A 16,186-nucleotide genomic window follows, 5' to 3' on the forward strand; every position below is an offset into this window, starting at 1 on the left:
TTAAATACTTACTCACAAAGCAGGATTCAAAACCCAGGCTCATAAGGTGGGTGCTGCTTCTGCAAGAGTTTGATATAGAAATAAGAGACAGAAAAGGGACAGAGAACCAAGTAGCCGATCATCTGTCCTGAATAGAACCAGTAGATGGGTCGTCCCTCCCTTCTACTGAGATCTCTGAGACTTTCCCAGATGAGCAACTCTTTGCCATTCACGAAGCTCCATGGTTTGCAGATATTGCAAATTATAAAGCTGTGAGGTTCATACCCCAGGAGTACAGCAGGGTGCAAAGAAAGAAATTAATTTCAGTTGCCAAGTACTACCTATGGGATGAGCCATATCTCTTTAAGAGATGTGCAGACGGAATGATCCGCAGATGTGTACCCAGAGAGGAAGCACAAAGGATCCTATGGCACTGCCATGGATCACAGTATGTGGGACATTTCGGAAGTGAGCGAACAGCCACTAAGGTCCTCCAATGTGGCTTCTACTGGCCTACTCTCTATAGAGATGCCCGAGAGTTTGTGCGTAACTGTGACAGTTGCCAAAGAGCTGGTAACTTGCCTCATGGATATGCCATGCCTCAACAAGGGATCTTAGAGATTGAATTGTTTGATGTATGGGGTATTGACTTCATGGGTCCGTTCCCACCATCATACTCAAATACTTACATTCTAGTGGCAGTGGACTATGTATCTAAATGGGTAGAAGAAATTGCTACACCCACTAATGATACTAAGACTGTACTGAAATTCCTTCAGAAACACATCTTCAGCAGATTTGGTGTTCCCAGAGTCTTAATCAGTGATGGAGGCACTCATTTCTGCAACAAACAATTGTACTCTGCTATGGTCTGATATGGAATTAGCCACAAAGTAGCAACTCTGTATCATCCACAGACAAATGGGCAAGTTGAAGTCTCTAACATAGAGCTAAAAAGAATCCTAGAACAGACTGTAATTGCCCATAGAAAGGATTGGGCAAAGAGCTTGGATGATGCTCTGTGGGCATACAGAACAGCATTCAAGACTCCTATAGGAACCTCTCCATACCAACTTGTGTATGGCAAGGCCTGTCATCTGCCCGTGGAACTGGAACATAAAGCCTACTGGGCAACCAGATTCCTAAACCTGGATGCTAAGTTAGCTGGTGAAAAAAGATTACTCCAGCTAAATGAGCTAGATGAATTTAGACTCAGTGCCTTTGAAAATGCAAAAATTTATAAGGAAAAGGCAAAGAAGTGGCATGACAAGAAGCTGTCATCCAGAGTCTTTGAGCCAGGACAAAAAGTTCTGCTCTTCAACTCTAGGCTCAGACTGTTTTCAGGAAAACTTAAATCCCGGTGGAGGGGTCCGTATGTGATTACAGGAGTGTCACCATATGGATATGTTGAGTTTCAGGATACTGATTCTAATAAAAAGTTCATTGTTAATGGACAGAGGATCAAGCATTATCTTGAAAGCAATTTTGAGCAAGAATGCTCAAAACTGAGGCTTGAATGATTCTCAGTGAAGGTCCAGCTAAAGACAATAAAGAAGCGCTTGCTGGGAGGCAACCCAGTCATTAGCAGGTTATCTGTTTTGTTTAATCAAAGTTTGATACATATTCTCAAAGGGCAATAATCAAAATTGAAGGAATTCACAGAGTTACAGAAGGATTCAGTACAAAAAGCAGAGAAAAGGAGCTTGCTGGCGAAAAAATGCCAGTAAGGGGTACTTTGGGCGTTAAACGCCAGAATGGGCACCATTCTGGGCGTTTAACGCCAGGTGTGCAGCATCCTGGGTGTTTAGCAAAACACCCAGTGATGAAGGGGTTTCTGGCGTTTAATGCCAGCCAGGGTACCTGGCTGGGCGTTAAACGCCCAAATTGACCAACATTTGGGCGTTAAACGCCAGAATGGATACCATTCTGGGCGTTTAACGCCAGAAAGGTGTGGGATAGAGATTTTGCTTTCAACTTCAAATTTTTTTCAAACTTTCCTGTTTTGATCCATAATTTTCTACATAAACACATTTCAAACTTTCATCATTCACCTTCAAATTTTCAAAATTAAAATCATTCTTCAAATATCTTTCAAATCCTTTCCAAATCTTCTTTAAAAAAACTCAAATATCTCTCAAATTCTTTCCATATCTTCTCAAATCTCCTTCAAAATTTTTGAAATCTCTTCCCCTTCCTTAAAAATTTATGTTTGGCCACACCCCCTTCCCCACCATTCGAATTTGCTCTCCTCCTCTCTCTCCTCTTTCCTTTCTTTTGCTTGAGGACAAGCAAACCTCTAAGTTTGGTGTGTTTTTCCGTGATCACTAAGTTAAGGCTCATCAAGAGCATGGCTCCCAAAGAAAAACAAATCAATTCAAGAGGCAAGAAAGAGAATGCTCCAAAAGACCTTTGGAGTCAAGAGAAGTTTTTAACCAAAGAACATGCAGACCATTACCACAAAATAATGGGTCTAAGGTCAGTGATCCCGGAAGTTAAATTTGATCTGAAAGAAGATGAATATCCGGAGATCCAAGAGCAAATTCGAAACACAGGATGGGAAGTTCTAACCAACCCTGAGACAAAGGTTGGGAGAAATATGGTTCAGGAATTTTACTCAAATCTGTGGCTAACAGATAAGCAGAGAATGACTGGAACCGCTTTTCATACCTACAGAACCATGGTCAGAGGGAGAATTATTTACTTCCATCTGGACAAAATAAGATAGGTCTTCAAATTACCTCAACTACAAGATGATCCTGAATCCTTTAATAGGAGAATGGTGAGAGTAGATAAGGGGTTGGATCAAGTTCTAAAGGACATATGCCTCCCTGGAACCAAGTGGATGACCAATTCAAAAGGTGTCCCAAACCAACTCAAGAGGGAAGATCTCAAACTTGTTGCAAGAGGCTGGTTGGACTTCATAGGGCGTTCTATCTTGCCCACTAGTAACCGTTCTGAGGTTACTATCAAGAGAGCAGTAATGATTCATTGTATTATGCTGGGAAAAGAAGTGGAGATTCATCATCTGATTGCTTGTGAGATTTACACAATTGCAAACAAGAACTCCACTGAAGCCAAACTGGCTTACCCAAGCTTAATCTCTTTGTTATGTAAAGATGCTGGGGTGAGGATGGGAGTAGATGAATTCATCCCAATTGAGCACCCAATCACCAAGAGGTCAATGGAAGGACAAATGCAAGATAACTCTATCAAAAGGAGGGCGCAGGAGTTCTTCCCTGAACTTCCTGAAATTGACTACTGGACTCGTCTAGAAGCATCTGTTGCCAAGCTGCAAGAAGCTATGGAACAAATTAAGGAAGAACAGCAGAATCAAAACTGCATGCTCTGCAAATTGCTGAAGGAACAAGAGAAGCAGGGGCGTGAGCTACAGGAGTTGAAGCGCCAAAAGCTCTCCCTTGAAGGATCAAATACCCCACAAGTTGAGGGAGCATCCACTTCTCAAGATCAAGGTTATTGAGTTCTAACTCTGTGATAATTTCTATCATTAAGAGTCTATTTTAGAGTAATTTAAAATTCTGTTTTCTATTACTATTAGTCTTACCTTATATCTATTTTTAAGTCTTGTTCTTAATTCATGATTAATAAAATTTAAGGTTAATTTCTTAAAGTTATGAATGTCCTATGAATGCATCACCTCTCTTAAATGAAAAATGCTTTAATCATAAAAGAACAAGAAGTACAGGATTTCGAATTCATCTTTGAAACTAGTTGAATTAGTTTGATATGGTGACAATACTTTTTGTTTTCTGAATGAATGCTTGAACAGTGCATATGTCTTTTGAATTTGTTGTTTTAAGAATGTTAAAATTGTTGGCTCTTGAAAGAATGATAGAAAAGGAGAAATCTTATTGAGGATCTGAAAAATCATCAAATTGATTCTTGAAGCAAGAAAAAGCAGTGAATACAAAAAAAAGAGAAAAAGAAAAATATATAAAGTTGTGATCCAAGGCAAAAAGAGTGTGCTTAAGAACCCTGGACACCTCTGATTGGGGACTCTAGCAAAGCGGAGTCACAATCTAAAAAGGTTCACCCAGTCATGTGTCTGTGGCATGTATGTATCCGGTGGTAATACTGGAAGACAGAGTGCTTTGGGCCACGGCCAAGACTCATAAAGTAGCTATGTTCAAGAATCATCATACTTAACTAGGAGAATCAATAACACTATCTGAGTTCTGAGTTCCTATAGGTGCCAATCATTCTAAACTTCAAAGGATAAAGTGAGATGCCAAAACTGTTCAAAAGCAAAAAAGCTACTAGTCCCGCTCATCTAATTGAAGCTAAGTTTCTTTGATATTTTGGAGTCTATAGTATATTCTCTTCTTTTTATTCTATTCTGATTTTCAGTTGCTTGGGGACAAGCAACAATTTAAGTTTGGTGCTGTGATGAGCGGATAATTTATACGCTTTTTGGCATTGTTTTTAGTATGTTTTTAGTATATTTTAGTTAGTTTTTGTTATATTTTTATTAGTTTCTAGTTAAAATTCACTTTTCTGGGCTTTACTATGAGTTTGTGTATTTTTCTGTGATTTCAGGTATTTTCTGGCTGAAATTGAGGGACCTGAGCAAAAATCTGATTCAGAGGCTGAAAAGGACTGCAGATGTTGTTGGATTCTGACCTTTCTGCACTCGAAGTAGATTTTCTGAAGCTACAGAAACCCAATTGGCGCGCTCTCAATTGCGTTGGAAAGTAGACATCCTGGGCTTTCCAGCAATCTATAATAGTCCATACTTTTCCTGAGATTTGATGGCCCAAACCGGCGTTGCAAATCAGCTTTAGAATTCCCGGCGTTTAACGCCGGAACTGGCACAAAAATTGGAGTTAAACGCCCAAACTGGCATAAAAGCTGACGTTTAACTCCAGAAAAAGTCTCTACACATGAAAGCTTCAATGCTCAGCCCAAGCACACGCCAAGTGGACCCCAGAAGTGGATTTTTACGTCATTTACTCATTTCTGTATACCCTAGGTTACTAGTTCACTATTAATAGGACCTTTTGATATTGTATATGGACCTTATGACACTTTACACATTTCTCATTGTATCTTCTACAGCATGAGTCTCTAAACCCCATGGTTGGGGGTGAGGAGCTCTGCTGTGTCTTGATGGATTAATGCAATTACTACTGTTTTTCATTCAATCACGCTTGCTTCTATTCTAAGATATCACTTGTTCCTAAACTTGATGAATATGATGATCCGTGACACTCATCATCATTCTCACCTATGAACGTGTGCCTGACAACCACCTCCGTTCTACCTTAGATTGAGTAGATATCTCTTGGATTCTTTAATCAGAATCTTCGTGGTATAAGCTAGAACTGATGGCGGCATTCAAGAGAATCCGGAAGGTCTAAACCTTGTCTGTGGTATTCTGAGTAGGATTCAAGGATTGAATGACTGTAACGAGCTTCAAACTCCTGAAGGCTGGGCGTTAGTGACAGACGCAAAAGAATCACTGGATCTATTCCAACCTGATTGAGAACCGACAGATGATTAGCCGTGCTGTGACAGAGCGCGTTGAACATTTTCACTGAGAGGATGGGAGGTAGCCATTGACAATAGTGAAACCCTACATACAGCTTGCCATGGAAGAAGCCTTGCGTGCATGAAGAAGAAGACAGTAGGAAAATAGAGATTCAGAAGATATAGCATCTCCAAAACCTCAACCTGTTCTCCATTACTGCAAAACAAGTACTTATTTCATGTTCTTTTACTTTTCACAATCAACCCTGATAATTATTGATATCCTGACTAAGAGTTACAAGATAACCATAGCTTGCTTCAAGCCGACAATTTCCGTGGGATCGACCCTTACTCACGTAAGGTATTACTTGGACGACCCAGTGCACTTGCTGGTTAGTTGTGCGGAATTGCAAAAGTGTAATTGCAATTTCGTGCACCATATTCCTATGATCATTTTGTCTGTTGGAGCTCTTATTTATTTATTTATTTATTTTTTCATCTTCATTGGTCCTGTTTATTAGAATAGTGTACGCAATATATGTATAAGGCCTGCACATCATTTTCAAGATTTGTTTCTGCTTGTCTTTTTTTAGAAGAAACAATTATTTGTATCTATAAATTTTACTAATACTGATAAAAAATATTCATAAAAAATTAACATTATAGGATTTTAGAATTTTTTGTTAGCTTGATTTTAGCAATTTGGAATGCCATTTTCAAAATTTTAGTTTTCTTACACCATTAACATAAAATAAAATTAAAGTGGCTCACCTTGTTACTCGCTTTAGATGAACATTCATGTGTGATCTTATTACATGTCGACTTTGGTAGAATTTTTTCTAATGGAATTATATCAATTGTGGACCTTTATTCTTAGAAAACAGGTTGAACATGCAGAGGGATTACCGAAGGGGGCAATGCAGAAAGGGAGGAAGAAGTTGCTTACTTAGGATTAGTTACAGTGAATTGAACTACCATATTATACTGAGTTTACTTACTGCTGATATGCTTAAGGATTTGTTTTGTCACATTAGAAAGACCTGATTCTAGGACATATTTTGTTTTTCTACAGTACAATGATTTATTGGTTATGTTACCTAAAAATAATCTATGTTTTTTTATATGCTAGAATCCCGGATTTATCAAGGTTGTTTGGTAAAGTTGTCATATTTGTGCATGTTGAAATAGGTGATCACTAACCATCCACCAATATAGCTAAACTGAACATCATATCCCATACTATAATGAACATCCAGTTTAACTAGGTCAAAATCAAGTGCTACACACACGAATACTAACGGCTAACCATCCATGCTTAGAGTAAAACTGAACATCTGATCACCTATGGAAATAAATATCCACTTTAGTTCATTAAAAATATGTGAAAACAATGTTTATAATGAACAGCTATGTACCGAAAAACTATACAGTGAAGCATGTAGAAATCAGGTACAATTTTATTAAACTATCTCGTAAATTACAGAATAACCATCAAATATAGTCGTTATGCATTACGTATACACGAAATAAAAATAGTAAAATGGTTCGTTCTAACAAATGAAAAAATGGTTCTTGCAATTAATAACATGTGGACCTTTGCAACAGCTGCTTTAGAACCTTGAAACTAATATGAATCATTTAAACACAGAAATGAGAAAATATACACTATCACAACCTTGTCCAACTAATCCTACTTTTTGTTGAAGGAACTTAACAAAGATATGAAACCACCGGCTTGTTCGGGAACATTCAGGCCAGCAACATCACCATGGTTTATATCTTGAAATGCGTGCGGACGAACCACCTGCCCAAAAAAAAAAGAAAAAGTCCAACAGTTATGTTCTAGAATAGTAATATACCAAATAAACATACAAAGTTGAGATTAAGCCAAACATCTACCGGAGATGAACAGCTACAAATCAAGCCAAGAGAATTATTTTTTTTCATTTCATGTATTATTTAATTAATTTCCGTCCTTTAGTTGTTTTTTTTTTCATTCAATGAAAATCATGTAGAATTATTTATTCTATTTTGGCTATTATTTAAGGGCTTCTTTAGTGGCTTCTTTTTTCACTCTATGAACAAAATTCTTTTCATGTATATTTATATACACACACTCTTTTATTCAGATGCAAGAAGAATATAAGCACATCATACATTATAAACCACTCAAATAACTTCATAATTGGTTAATTTATGCAAATGTAGGATACACATAACCATATAATCCCATAAGCATGAAAAATATTAAAATAATATACAGAAAGCATATGAGCATATAAGCATTCCATTACATGATTAACATACTCATATAAGCATTCCATGATTAACATGTTGCAAATACAAGTAGCATTCACTTCAATTCAGTAAACAAATTTAGCCACTGCATCACTCTATAGTTATCTATTTTACATACTTGCATAATCATCATGTAGGATAATATACGCACACCATAGATAAAAATGCATTCATATAAGTATACCAAAAAATTAAATTATGCTAACACATCATCCATATAAGCACATAAGTCCATAATAGGATGATTAGCAAATAAAGATTCCATTTAACGTGAAGACAGCATACATTCATATAGAAAAACACGTACGATTATATGCTTCTTGGATATAATCATATAAGCATGAAATGATTAATCAATTTCAGCTAATCCTCAATGCATGTAATGATACCATTAAATATAAAACATAACATAAATTTAGTTGCATCTCAACTCATCAATTACAATTGCATGTTTTAATAAACATACAATTAAATAATTCATTTACATTGTGACTAAAAATAAAAATTAAACACAAAATATGAAGGATTACTATGTGTTTATAACACGCAGTGGAAGAAAAGAAAGTAATCCTAAAGATCTATTTTGTACTTAAACTTTATTCCAATAATAAATATATATTAGATCAAATCTAAATACCTGAGTATGCTAGTAAAAATATTTTTCTCCTTCGATGGTACGAAGGCGCTATGCGTATCCACACCGAGACCAACATTTGCTGTCAACTCTTTGACCAATGGATCTGATCTAAATTGAGAAATCTCTTGCAACTCTTTGCACGCCATAAAATTCTTCTCTAAGAATTAGGCTCACATACATTTATGTGTATAGCGGTAAAGGAATAAAACTCTTCTGTTTTATTCTCTCGTGACTTTCCTGTACTCTTGACGTACATATATATATATATATATATATATATATATATATATATATATATATATATATATATATAGTATGAGATTTGTTACTGATTTTAAATTTGATTCTCAATTCAAATTTAAATCATATCTTGAAATTCCAAATCTGAATCATTCAAATTTTATGAATCATATCATAACTCAATTTGAAAACAGAATCAGTTAGAATCTCATTTAAATTCAGAAATAGAATAACTAATTATTCTCAAATCTCATTTAATGTTCTCAATTATCATACTATTATTATATTCTTGGTGCTAGCAAAGAATATAATAATATTCCATTTGAATTAATATAATTATTTATTTGATCAAATCAAAATAATAATTAAATAATTATATAGCAAAGGTTAGAACACTCGTTAGTATGTGACCTCATAGGTTCAATACTAAGTGGGTAGTAAATTAGTCGTACTAAATTTACTAATCAAGGTTGACGTCTAGCAACACTCCTCAACGACCCGATAGTATGAAGTAATATATTTTTACTAAGAACATCAGAAGAACAAAGTATAATTCCTTCCATCTTTTCAGCTCTTGGTTAACCCTTAGAGTATGGTTTAATTGTCAAACTCTAACTTGTTACCATTATTATAATGAACTGTAAATGACCTAAGAAACCCATTTCTTCATCCATTCAATCTCCTTGGCCAAAGTTTATTCATCTCATTCATTATAATCATAGAGCTCAAACTCTTTACCGAGAGTTGACGGATTCCTTATTGACTGATCATTAATTCTACAAGTATTTAAATCATACCAAATATCCATTCAACTAGCACCCTAGGGTATTAGGTGTCCGGAATCAAAGTATAATAAATACATTATTAATTATTATGATAGTCGCAGGTCAAAGGAAACTCTATTACTATGTTCATCTTGAGAATATCCTATTGACAAATATGTGGTAATTATAACCATTAGGAATTCTCAGAGTGAGCCAGTTCAATGGTTATATCCCTATATACACCATCTATATATATAATTTAATAAATGAGATCTATTAATCTTCATCCAATGAAGACCATTATATATATATTGATCTTTCCAGATTATTAATGTCCTTTTTAATAATCCTATGATCAAGAACAATTTAGATTAAATTATAAAAGATTTATCTCTCAATATTATGATCACTATCACAATGATAAATCTCTAAATTTAATCAAGGACCTTATTATATTAATATTTTAATATAATAATAATAACAAATTATTTGACACATGATTGATTGGATTGTGGTCATACTACTTATTTCGAACAAAATAAACATCCATGGCAGAATTTGAGAATACTAATTGCTCACCTTGTTCGACTTGTGACCGTGGCCTGCGACATCGCCGGCTAAGTTTTCTTGTTCGTATGATAAATTTTCTAAAACGTCAGAGGCTACACAAACTAACGGTTTAACTATATCGACCTCCATTAATTAATTTCAGCTAGGTGATGTGCATAAAGGAAGACCCTCGCTTGAAACACGTTCTTCTTATGATTTTGCCATTATGAAGGAGTCAAAACCGGCTGCGTTCTGTGCGGACGAGAGGACGGAGCTGGTTGATTAATTGTTATTGGTGGTAAACTGTTCGATCGTAGATGAAGGAGGAAGCCAATCAAGATGACACAGTGCTAGACAGTGAACTGTTCTGGGAGGTGGAAAGATACGCATGGGACAGCCGTGTGATCGAGGAGATGACGCGGGGGCATTTTCGTTTTAACCTGATTAATTGATTTGAATCTATAATTAAGAGTAATTATAAATGCTTTTAAATTTTAAATTAAAAATAATACAAAATTAATTAATAATTTATAATTTATTATTAATTTCAATTAAACTCCATTATATGCATCGTAAAATAAATCTATTATTTTCTCATACTTTTCCCTTTTTTAAATATACTACATTCCACTAAAAAGGATATACAATTTGTGACTGCCGTTGAACAATGATATTTTCAAAAGTAATGATTATTATGCAAAAGGATAAAATGTAAGCATACAAAAATATAACTTTGTGTAGAAATGATAAAATCTTTAATAATATTGAATAAACAAAAATTCAATAAATTTTAATAACTTGTTTAATTCATGTATATTATATGTTAATTGATTAATACTAGTACGATTTAATTAACAATCTATAAGCCACATATGTTAAAATTAGCATCAATGAAAATTTTTGAAATTTTAATTTAAATAAATGTATAACAAATATATTTAAATTTTATTTTATTTTTTATAAGATAAAAACTCAAATATAACTAATTTAATGTGAAGTTCATAATTGATAATCGTTAAATAATTTAAATTTCTCCCTTCATTTTAATTAAATATTCTAAAGAAAGACATAATTTAAGACAGATTAATACTGGAGAGTTTTTATGAGAGAGAGAAAATAAGTAATAATATTAAGATTAAAGATGCAGCTAATACGAGTTCTAAGTTTATATGTTAAAATTACTAACTAAAATATTTTTTATAAAAAAATATAAATTTAATTTTCAAAATATTTATAAAAATAATAAGTTAATTTTTTATTAGTTATAATCTTAAAAAAAATTCTAAAGTAAAAATATACATAAAATAATAAATTAATCATTATTAAATTAATGATTTTATTATGCGTAAAATTTTAAATCTTAATTTAAAATATTTAAGGTTTCAAAACATTTGTTTTATATTTATTATTTAAAATTTTTCTCTAATAATAAACTTATCATCTGATGTGTCCATTTAACATGTTTCAACACTACATTCATCGACACACGCGTGTGTTGTCTAGTGCTTTAATAAAAAATAAAAAATTTAATTCTGGACACGTTTAGACACACCTAAATACCATCACGTATCAGCGTATACAACTTTATTCTTAACTTGTATTATTCAAATAAATTTAAAAATAGTATATATTATTATTTATTAAAATAAAAAATATTTTAAATATTTTATATAATTAAAATAAGATATTAAAAATAATTAAAAATTAATTTATATTTTTATATCATTAAAATATCAAAATATCATTACAATTTATCTAAAAAATTACTTTACATTTTATATATATGTGTCACTGTGTCTTATAAAATTTTAAAATTTATATATTGATGTATCCCGTGCTGTGTTGTGTCCCCTGTCTATGTGTCCGTACTTTATAATTAGATAATAATTTAATTAAACCTACTAAATTATTTAACGAATTTTAACTATCATTTTCATATAAAAATATAAAATTAATTGTATGGAGTGGTTCTAGAACATAGCTCATATCCTTCCTATTCTCACCAATAGTTAATACTATGGTGTTTACTAATTCATCAAAGTACTCTTTATTGATTACCTAGACACAACCCAAAACAATACTAGTTGAGTCTCTAATTTTATTTTATCAATTTTATTATTTTAGAAGAACTTGATTAATAACTAATGAAAATAAATTATCGTAATTATTAAAAAAAATTAAAAATATAAAATATATTTTTTAATTTTTTATTATTCTATCTCATATTTTTTTATCTCACTTATAAAATTAATAATAAAAAATATATTTTATTCCTTTAATTATTAAAAAAAATTAAAAAAATTTATTTCCATAGCATCTCCCGTACACCAACCCAAATTGAGCTAAACCTTAATATTATATTCGCTTTATCAGCTTAATATCTATTCTTTGTTATTGGTTATATTTCCCAGGCTGCAAGCATTGGCCTAATCAAATCAAATCAAATAATGATGACACTCGATTTTGGAGTAGAAAACAGGTAGTCTAATTAGGATCATAAATGAAATCATTAATAAGAGCTTCTTCACCTTCTCTCACTTCCAACTTCATTATTGTTGTTCTTGTAAAAGTTGTAACACTTGTAAACTTCAAACTACTGCTGTACTCTACTTGAGTTTCCATGTCTTCTCATCTTCACCAAGGGAATGCTGTCATGTCTATTCTCTTCTTCAAGATTATACTCAAAACTAACCTTAAAAGTCTTGTAAGTCTATTTGATTTTCTTGCATATGCATATTTTTGTGATATCCTAAATACTTTATTGTACTCTTGACAGAAAATACCCGACAAATTTGCACTGAAATATGGAAGTGGTTTGTCCAATCCAGTGTCCTTAAAGCCTCCAGATGGAACAAGGTGGAATGTGTGTTTGAGAAAAAAGAATGATCAAGTTTGGTTTGAAAAAGGTTGGAAAGAATTCACTCAAAAGTACTCTCTGAATCATGGATGCTTGGTTCTGTTTAAATACGAAGGAACTACTTCCCAATTTGATGTCATTATCATTGATGACGGTGCTTTAGAAATAGACTATTCTTCCTACAATGGAAATGATAACGATGATGTTTCAGTTCAGATTGTAAAGGAAATCCATCCATGCAAGAAGAACAAAAAAACCATGAGAGGTTAAGAAACAAAGAAATCTAAGAGTTTTGTATGCAATCCTCAACTTAACTTATTTCATTTGCATTGAACAGATGAGAAGGATGTGACTACTTCTTTGTCATTGAATTGGCCAAGGGAACCAAGAGCACGACAAGAAGCTAACAAATTCGTATCTAACAACCCTTTTTTTACTGTGCTCATAAAGCCTCCTCATATCACAGAATACCGACTGGTAATGTTAAAAACCATCTAAATTTATTCTTAGTCCTAAACTATATTACATCCAATGTATATTATATTTGTCCTAAACTTATAGATTCACCAACTTTTAACAAGCCTTTATTGAGTTCTAATATAAAAAAGTTTGGATACGTTCAACCTTGATGTATCTGTACTCTTTAATAGGTTGGATTGATTTAATTTTTAACAATTTAACTCATGAAAAGTTATAACGTTATTTGCTGTAATTTTTAAAATTATTTAAGTATTTACGAAAAAATTAAAAACTTAACTTTTTTTATAATAAAAAGTTTTTTTTATTATTTTTTAAAATAAATATTTTTATAATTAAAAAATTAAATAAAAAATAATTTATTTATAAATTATTTTTAATATAAGTATTTAGTCGATTATTCTATTGTTTTTTAATATGTGCATACATTTCAACAATAAATACTTTTAATCAATTTTAATGTTATTTTTTATTATAATTTTTTATTTATATATTTTATTATATTTGATGATGTATCCTAAACATATGGGATCTTATATTTTTATAAAAATATTGTATCGCTGTATCGCGGTATCCGTGTGGTATCGTCTTTGCTGTATCTTTGTTTTCTAAGTTCTAATGATAGATAAAAGTTTATAATCTATCTTACATCAAACAGTATTTTTTTTACTTATATTTTAAAAATATTTAAAAATGACAATTGAAAATGCTTATTTAAAATAAAAATTACCAAATAAAAATTTAATAAAATTATAAGTATTGACAGAATTTTAAAATTTTATCTATATTCATGATGCAGTGCATACCAGGTTTGGAAGGTTATGTGGATAATGGAGTGAAGAATGTGAAGCTTGAGTATGGGGATAGATCGTGGCCTGTGAAGATGCTTAATTGTAACAAAACCTATTCAAATCGCTTCCTTTCTGCTGGGTGGAACTTGTTTGCACAAGAGAATGAGTTGAAGCCTGGAGATGTTTGTGTCTTTGAACTTGTTAATATGCAAGATTTGGTCTTTAAGGTTCATGTTTTTGCTGCCCATCATGTTTAATTAGTAGAACTTTCCTTTTGAGATACATGGAGGAAGAATCCATAGATGATGAATGTAGCTTACTGCAATAGCCATTTGTATTTTGAACTCTTTGTACGTGATATATTTTGTGTTGAATGAAAGATGGCTGGGTTTTGAACTCTTTGAGTGTGATATTTTATGGTTGGGTTGATGTGCACATACATCTTTGTTATATAATTTTATATATTAAAAATAATTGATAAAAAGATCATCATAGAAAAAAGATATACAAAAATTGATATAAATATCATTTGTCTTACATAATTAGTCTAATGATTGAAAGTCTTAACTTAAATTTTTTTAATTATAGTTTTAATATTTAAATGAATAAATTAGAAAAATAACTAAGAGATAAAGAAAACGAGATAAATTTTCAATAATTTTTTTTATATTATATTAGAGTTAATATTCAAAATAGTCATCGAAAGATATTTCAATCTCCATTTTCGTTTCCGAAAGAATAAATTAATCGAATTCATCTCCAAAAGATAACCAACTTAATCACATTCGTCTTTTCGGTATTTTTTTTACTAGCGGTGCTAACAAAGAATGACGTGGCAGTTACATTTTTTTTTTGTTAAAACCTAAAACTAAGCAAGTCCAAACCCAAAAAAACGAACCCTAACCACTATCCGACCCGATTCCCTACTAAAACTCCCTCATTGATGGTCTTCTCCTGTCCCTTCATGGTGGAACACTGCGCGAATCCTCCATGGCAACGGCTCTGCCACCACTGTTCGTTGCCTCCACCCATACCTCTATTCCTGCTACCGACGCCTCTGCTCATGCTGCTGTTGCTGACGTCTCTGTTGCATTCGCTGATTCCGTTTTTGCTGCTGCCACCGATGCTGCCGGTGTGACCTCCAAAGTTGGCCCCATCTTTGCTTCACTTCTGCTGTCGCACTCACACAATAGCTATGCTTCGAGCTCCTCCATCCGAAGAAGGAAGAACGATGAGGCAAGTGTCTTGTGAAATACCTCAGATGGAGATGACACCATTGTCCTGGCTAGAGACGACGAATTCGAATTGAAGCTATCCAAGGAAGTGGTGTGAGCCAATTCGAGAAGCCAGATTTATTATCACTACTTGTCTTGTTCTCTTTTGGTTCTTCATCCATATATCCACTTTCCATTGATAAATCAAGAGAAGAGAGTGACAACTTCCCAATTGATGAAACAAAATTCTTGTTGTTGGCATCATTAATTTCACGATCTATTGTAGTGTTTGACCAAGCATCCATGAAAATCTTTGGTTTATCAGATTGGAAAGTTTCATAAAAGCGAGAACAAGGTTAATAGAAGTTTGAGAGCGCTTGTTGTGTTGTTGATCTAAGTACATTCTAAGCTCTAGAACGGACATACTAACAATGCTCTATGACTACTCTAATGGTTGCAGATGATATGGTGATTTTCTTCGTCTTTGTGATGGTAGGTCATGGGTTAGGAAAACAGAGAGTGAAAATGAAGAAGAATCTCATACTGTTTTAAGGGTAAAACGACGTTGTTTAGTAAGCTGTGCTGTCATTTCACGATTTAGGTTAGCAAGCCATTAACAATAGTGTATGTAACTAATGAAAGGATGAACATGGCTAAATTAATTATTTTTCGGAGACGAATTTGATTAATTTATTTTTTTTTTGAGAATTTTTAAGATTTATTTTGATTATTAATTCTATTATATTATTTATTTTATAATAAAATGTTCTTTCTCTCTTGTTTTTAGAATAATGTTTATATCCGTTTTTATATATATTTTACTTGTAAATTTGTTTTATAATATTTTTTTTGGTGACAAATTTGTTTTATAATATAAAAAATAAATTTTAATATAT

General features: G+C 32.5%; 1 protein-coding gene across 1 annotated transcript; it reads left to right on the plus strand.

Annotated features, from left to right (window-relative positions):
• The first annotated feature begins 12,571 nt into the window (after positions 1 to 12,571).
• Positions 12,572 to 14,333, plus strand: LOC112709557 (B3 domain-containing transcription factor VRN1-like). Its single transcript, XM_025761445.1, has 4 exons — positions 12,572 to 12,655; positions 12,728 to 13,073; positions 13,146 to 13,285; positions 14,085 to 14,333. Exons 1-4 carry the CDS (start codon positions 12,572 to 12,574, stop codon positions 14,331 to 14,333), a joined length of 819 nt encoding a protein of 272 aa, XP_025617230.1.
• Positions 14,334 to 16,186: the final 1,853 nt, after the last annotated feature.

This window comes from Arachis hypogaea, chromosome 9 (genome assembly GCF_003086295.3).
Source record: "Arachis hypogaea cultivar Tifrunner chromosome 9, arahy.Tifrunner.gnm2.J5K5, whole genome shotgun sequence".
NCBI lineage: Eukaryota > Viridiplantae > Streptophyta > Magnoliopsida > Fabales > Fabaceae > Arachis > Arachis hypogaea.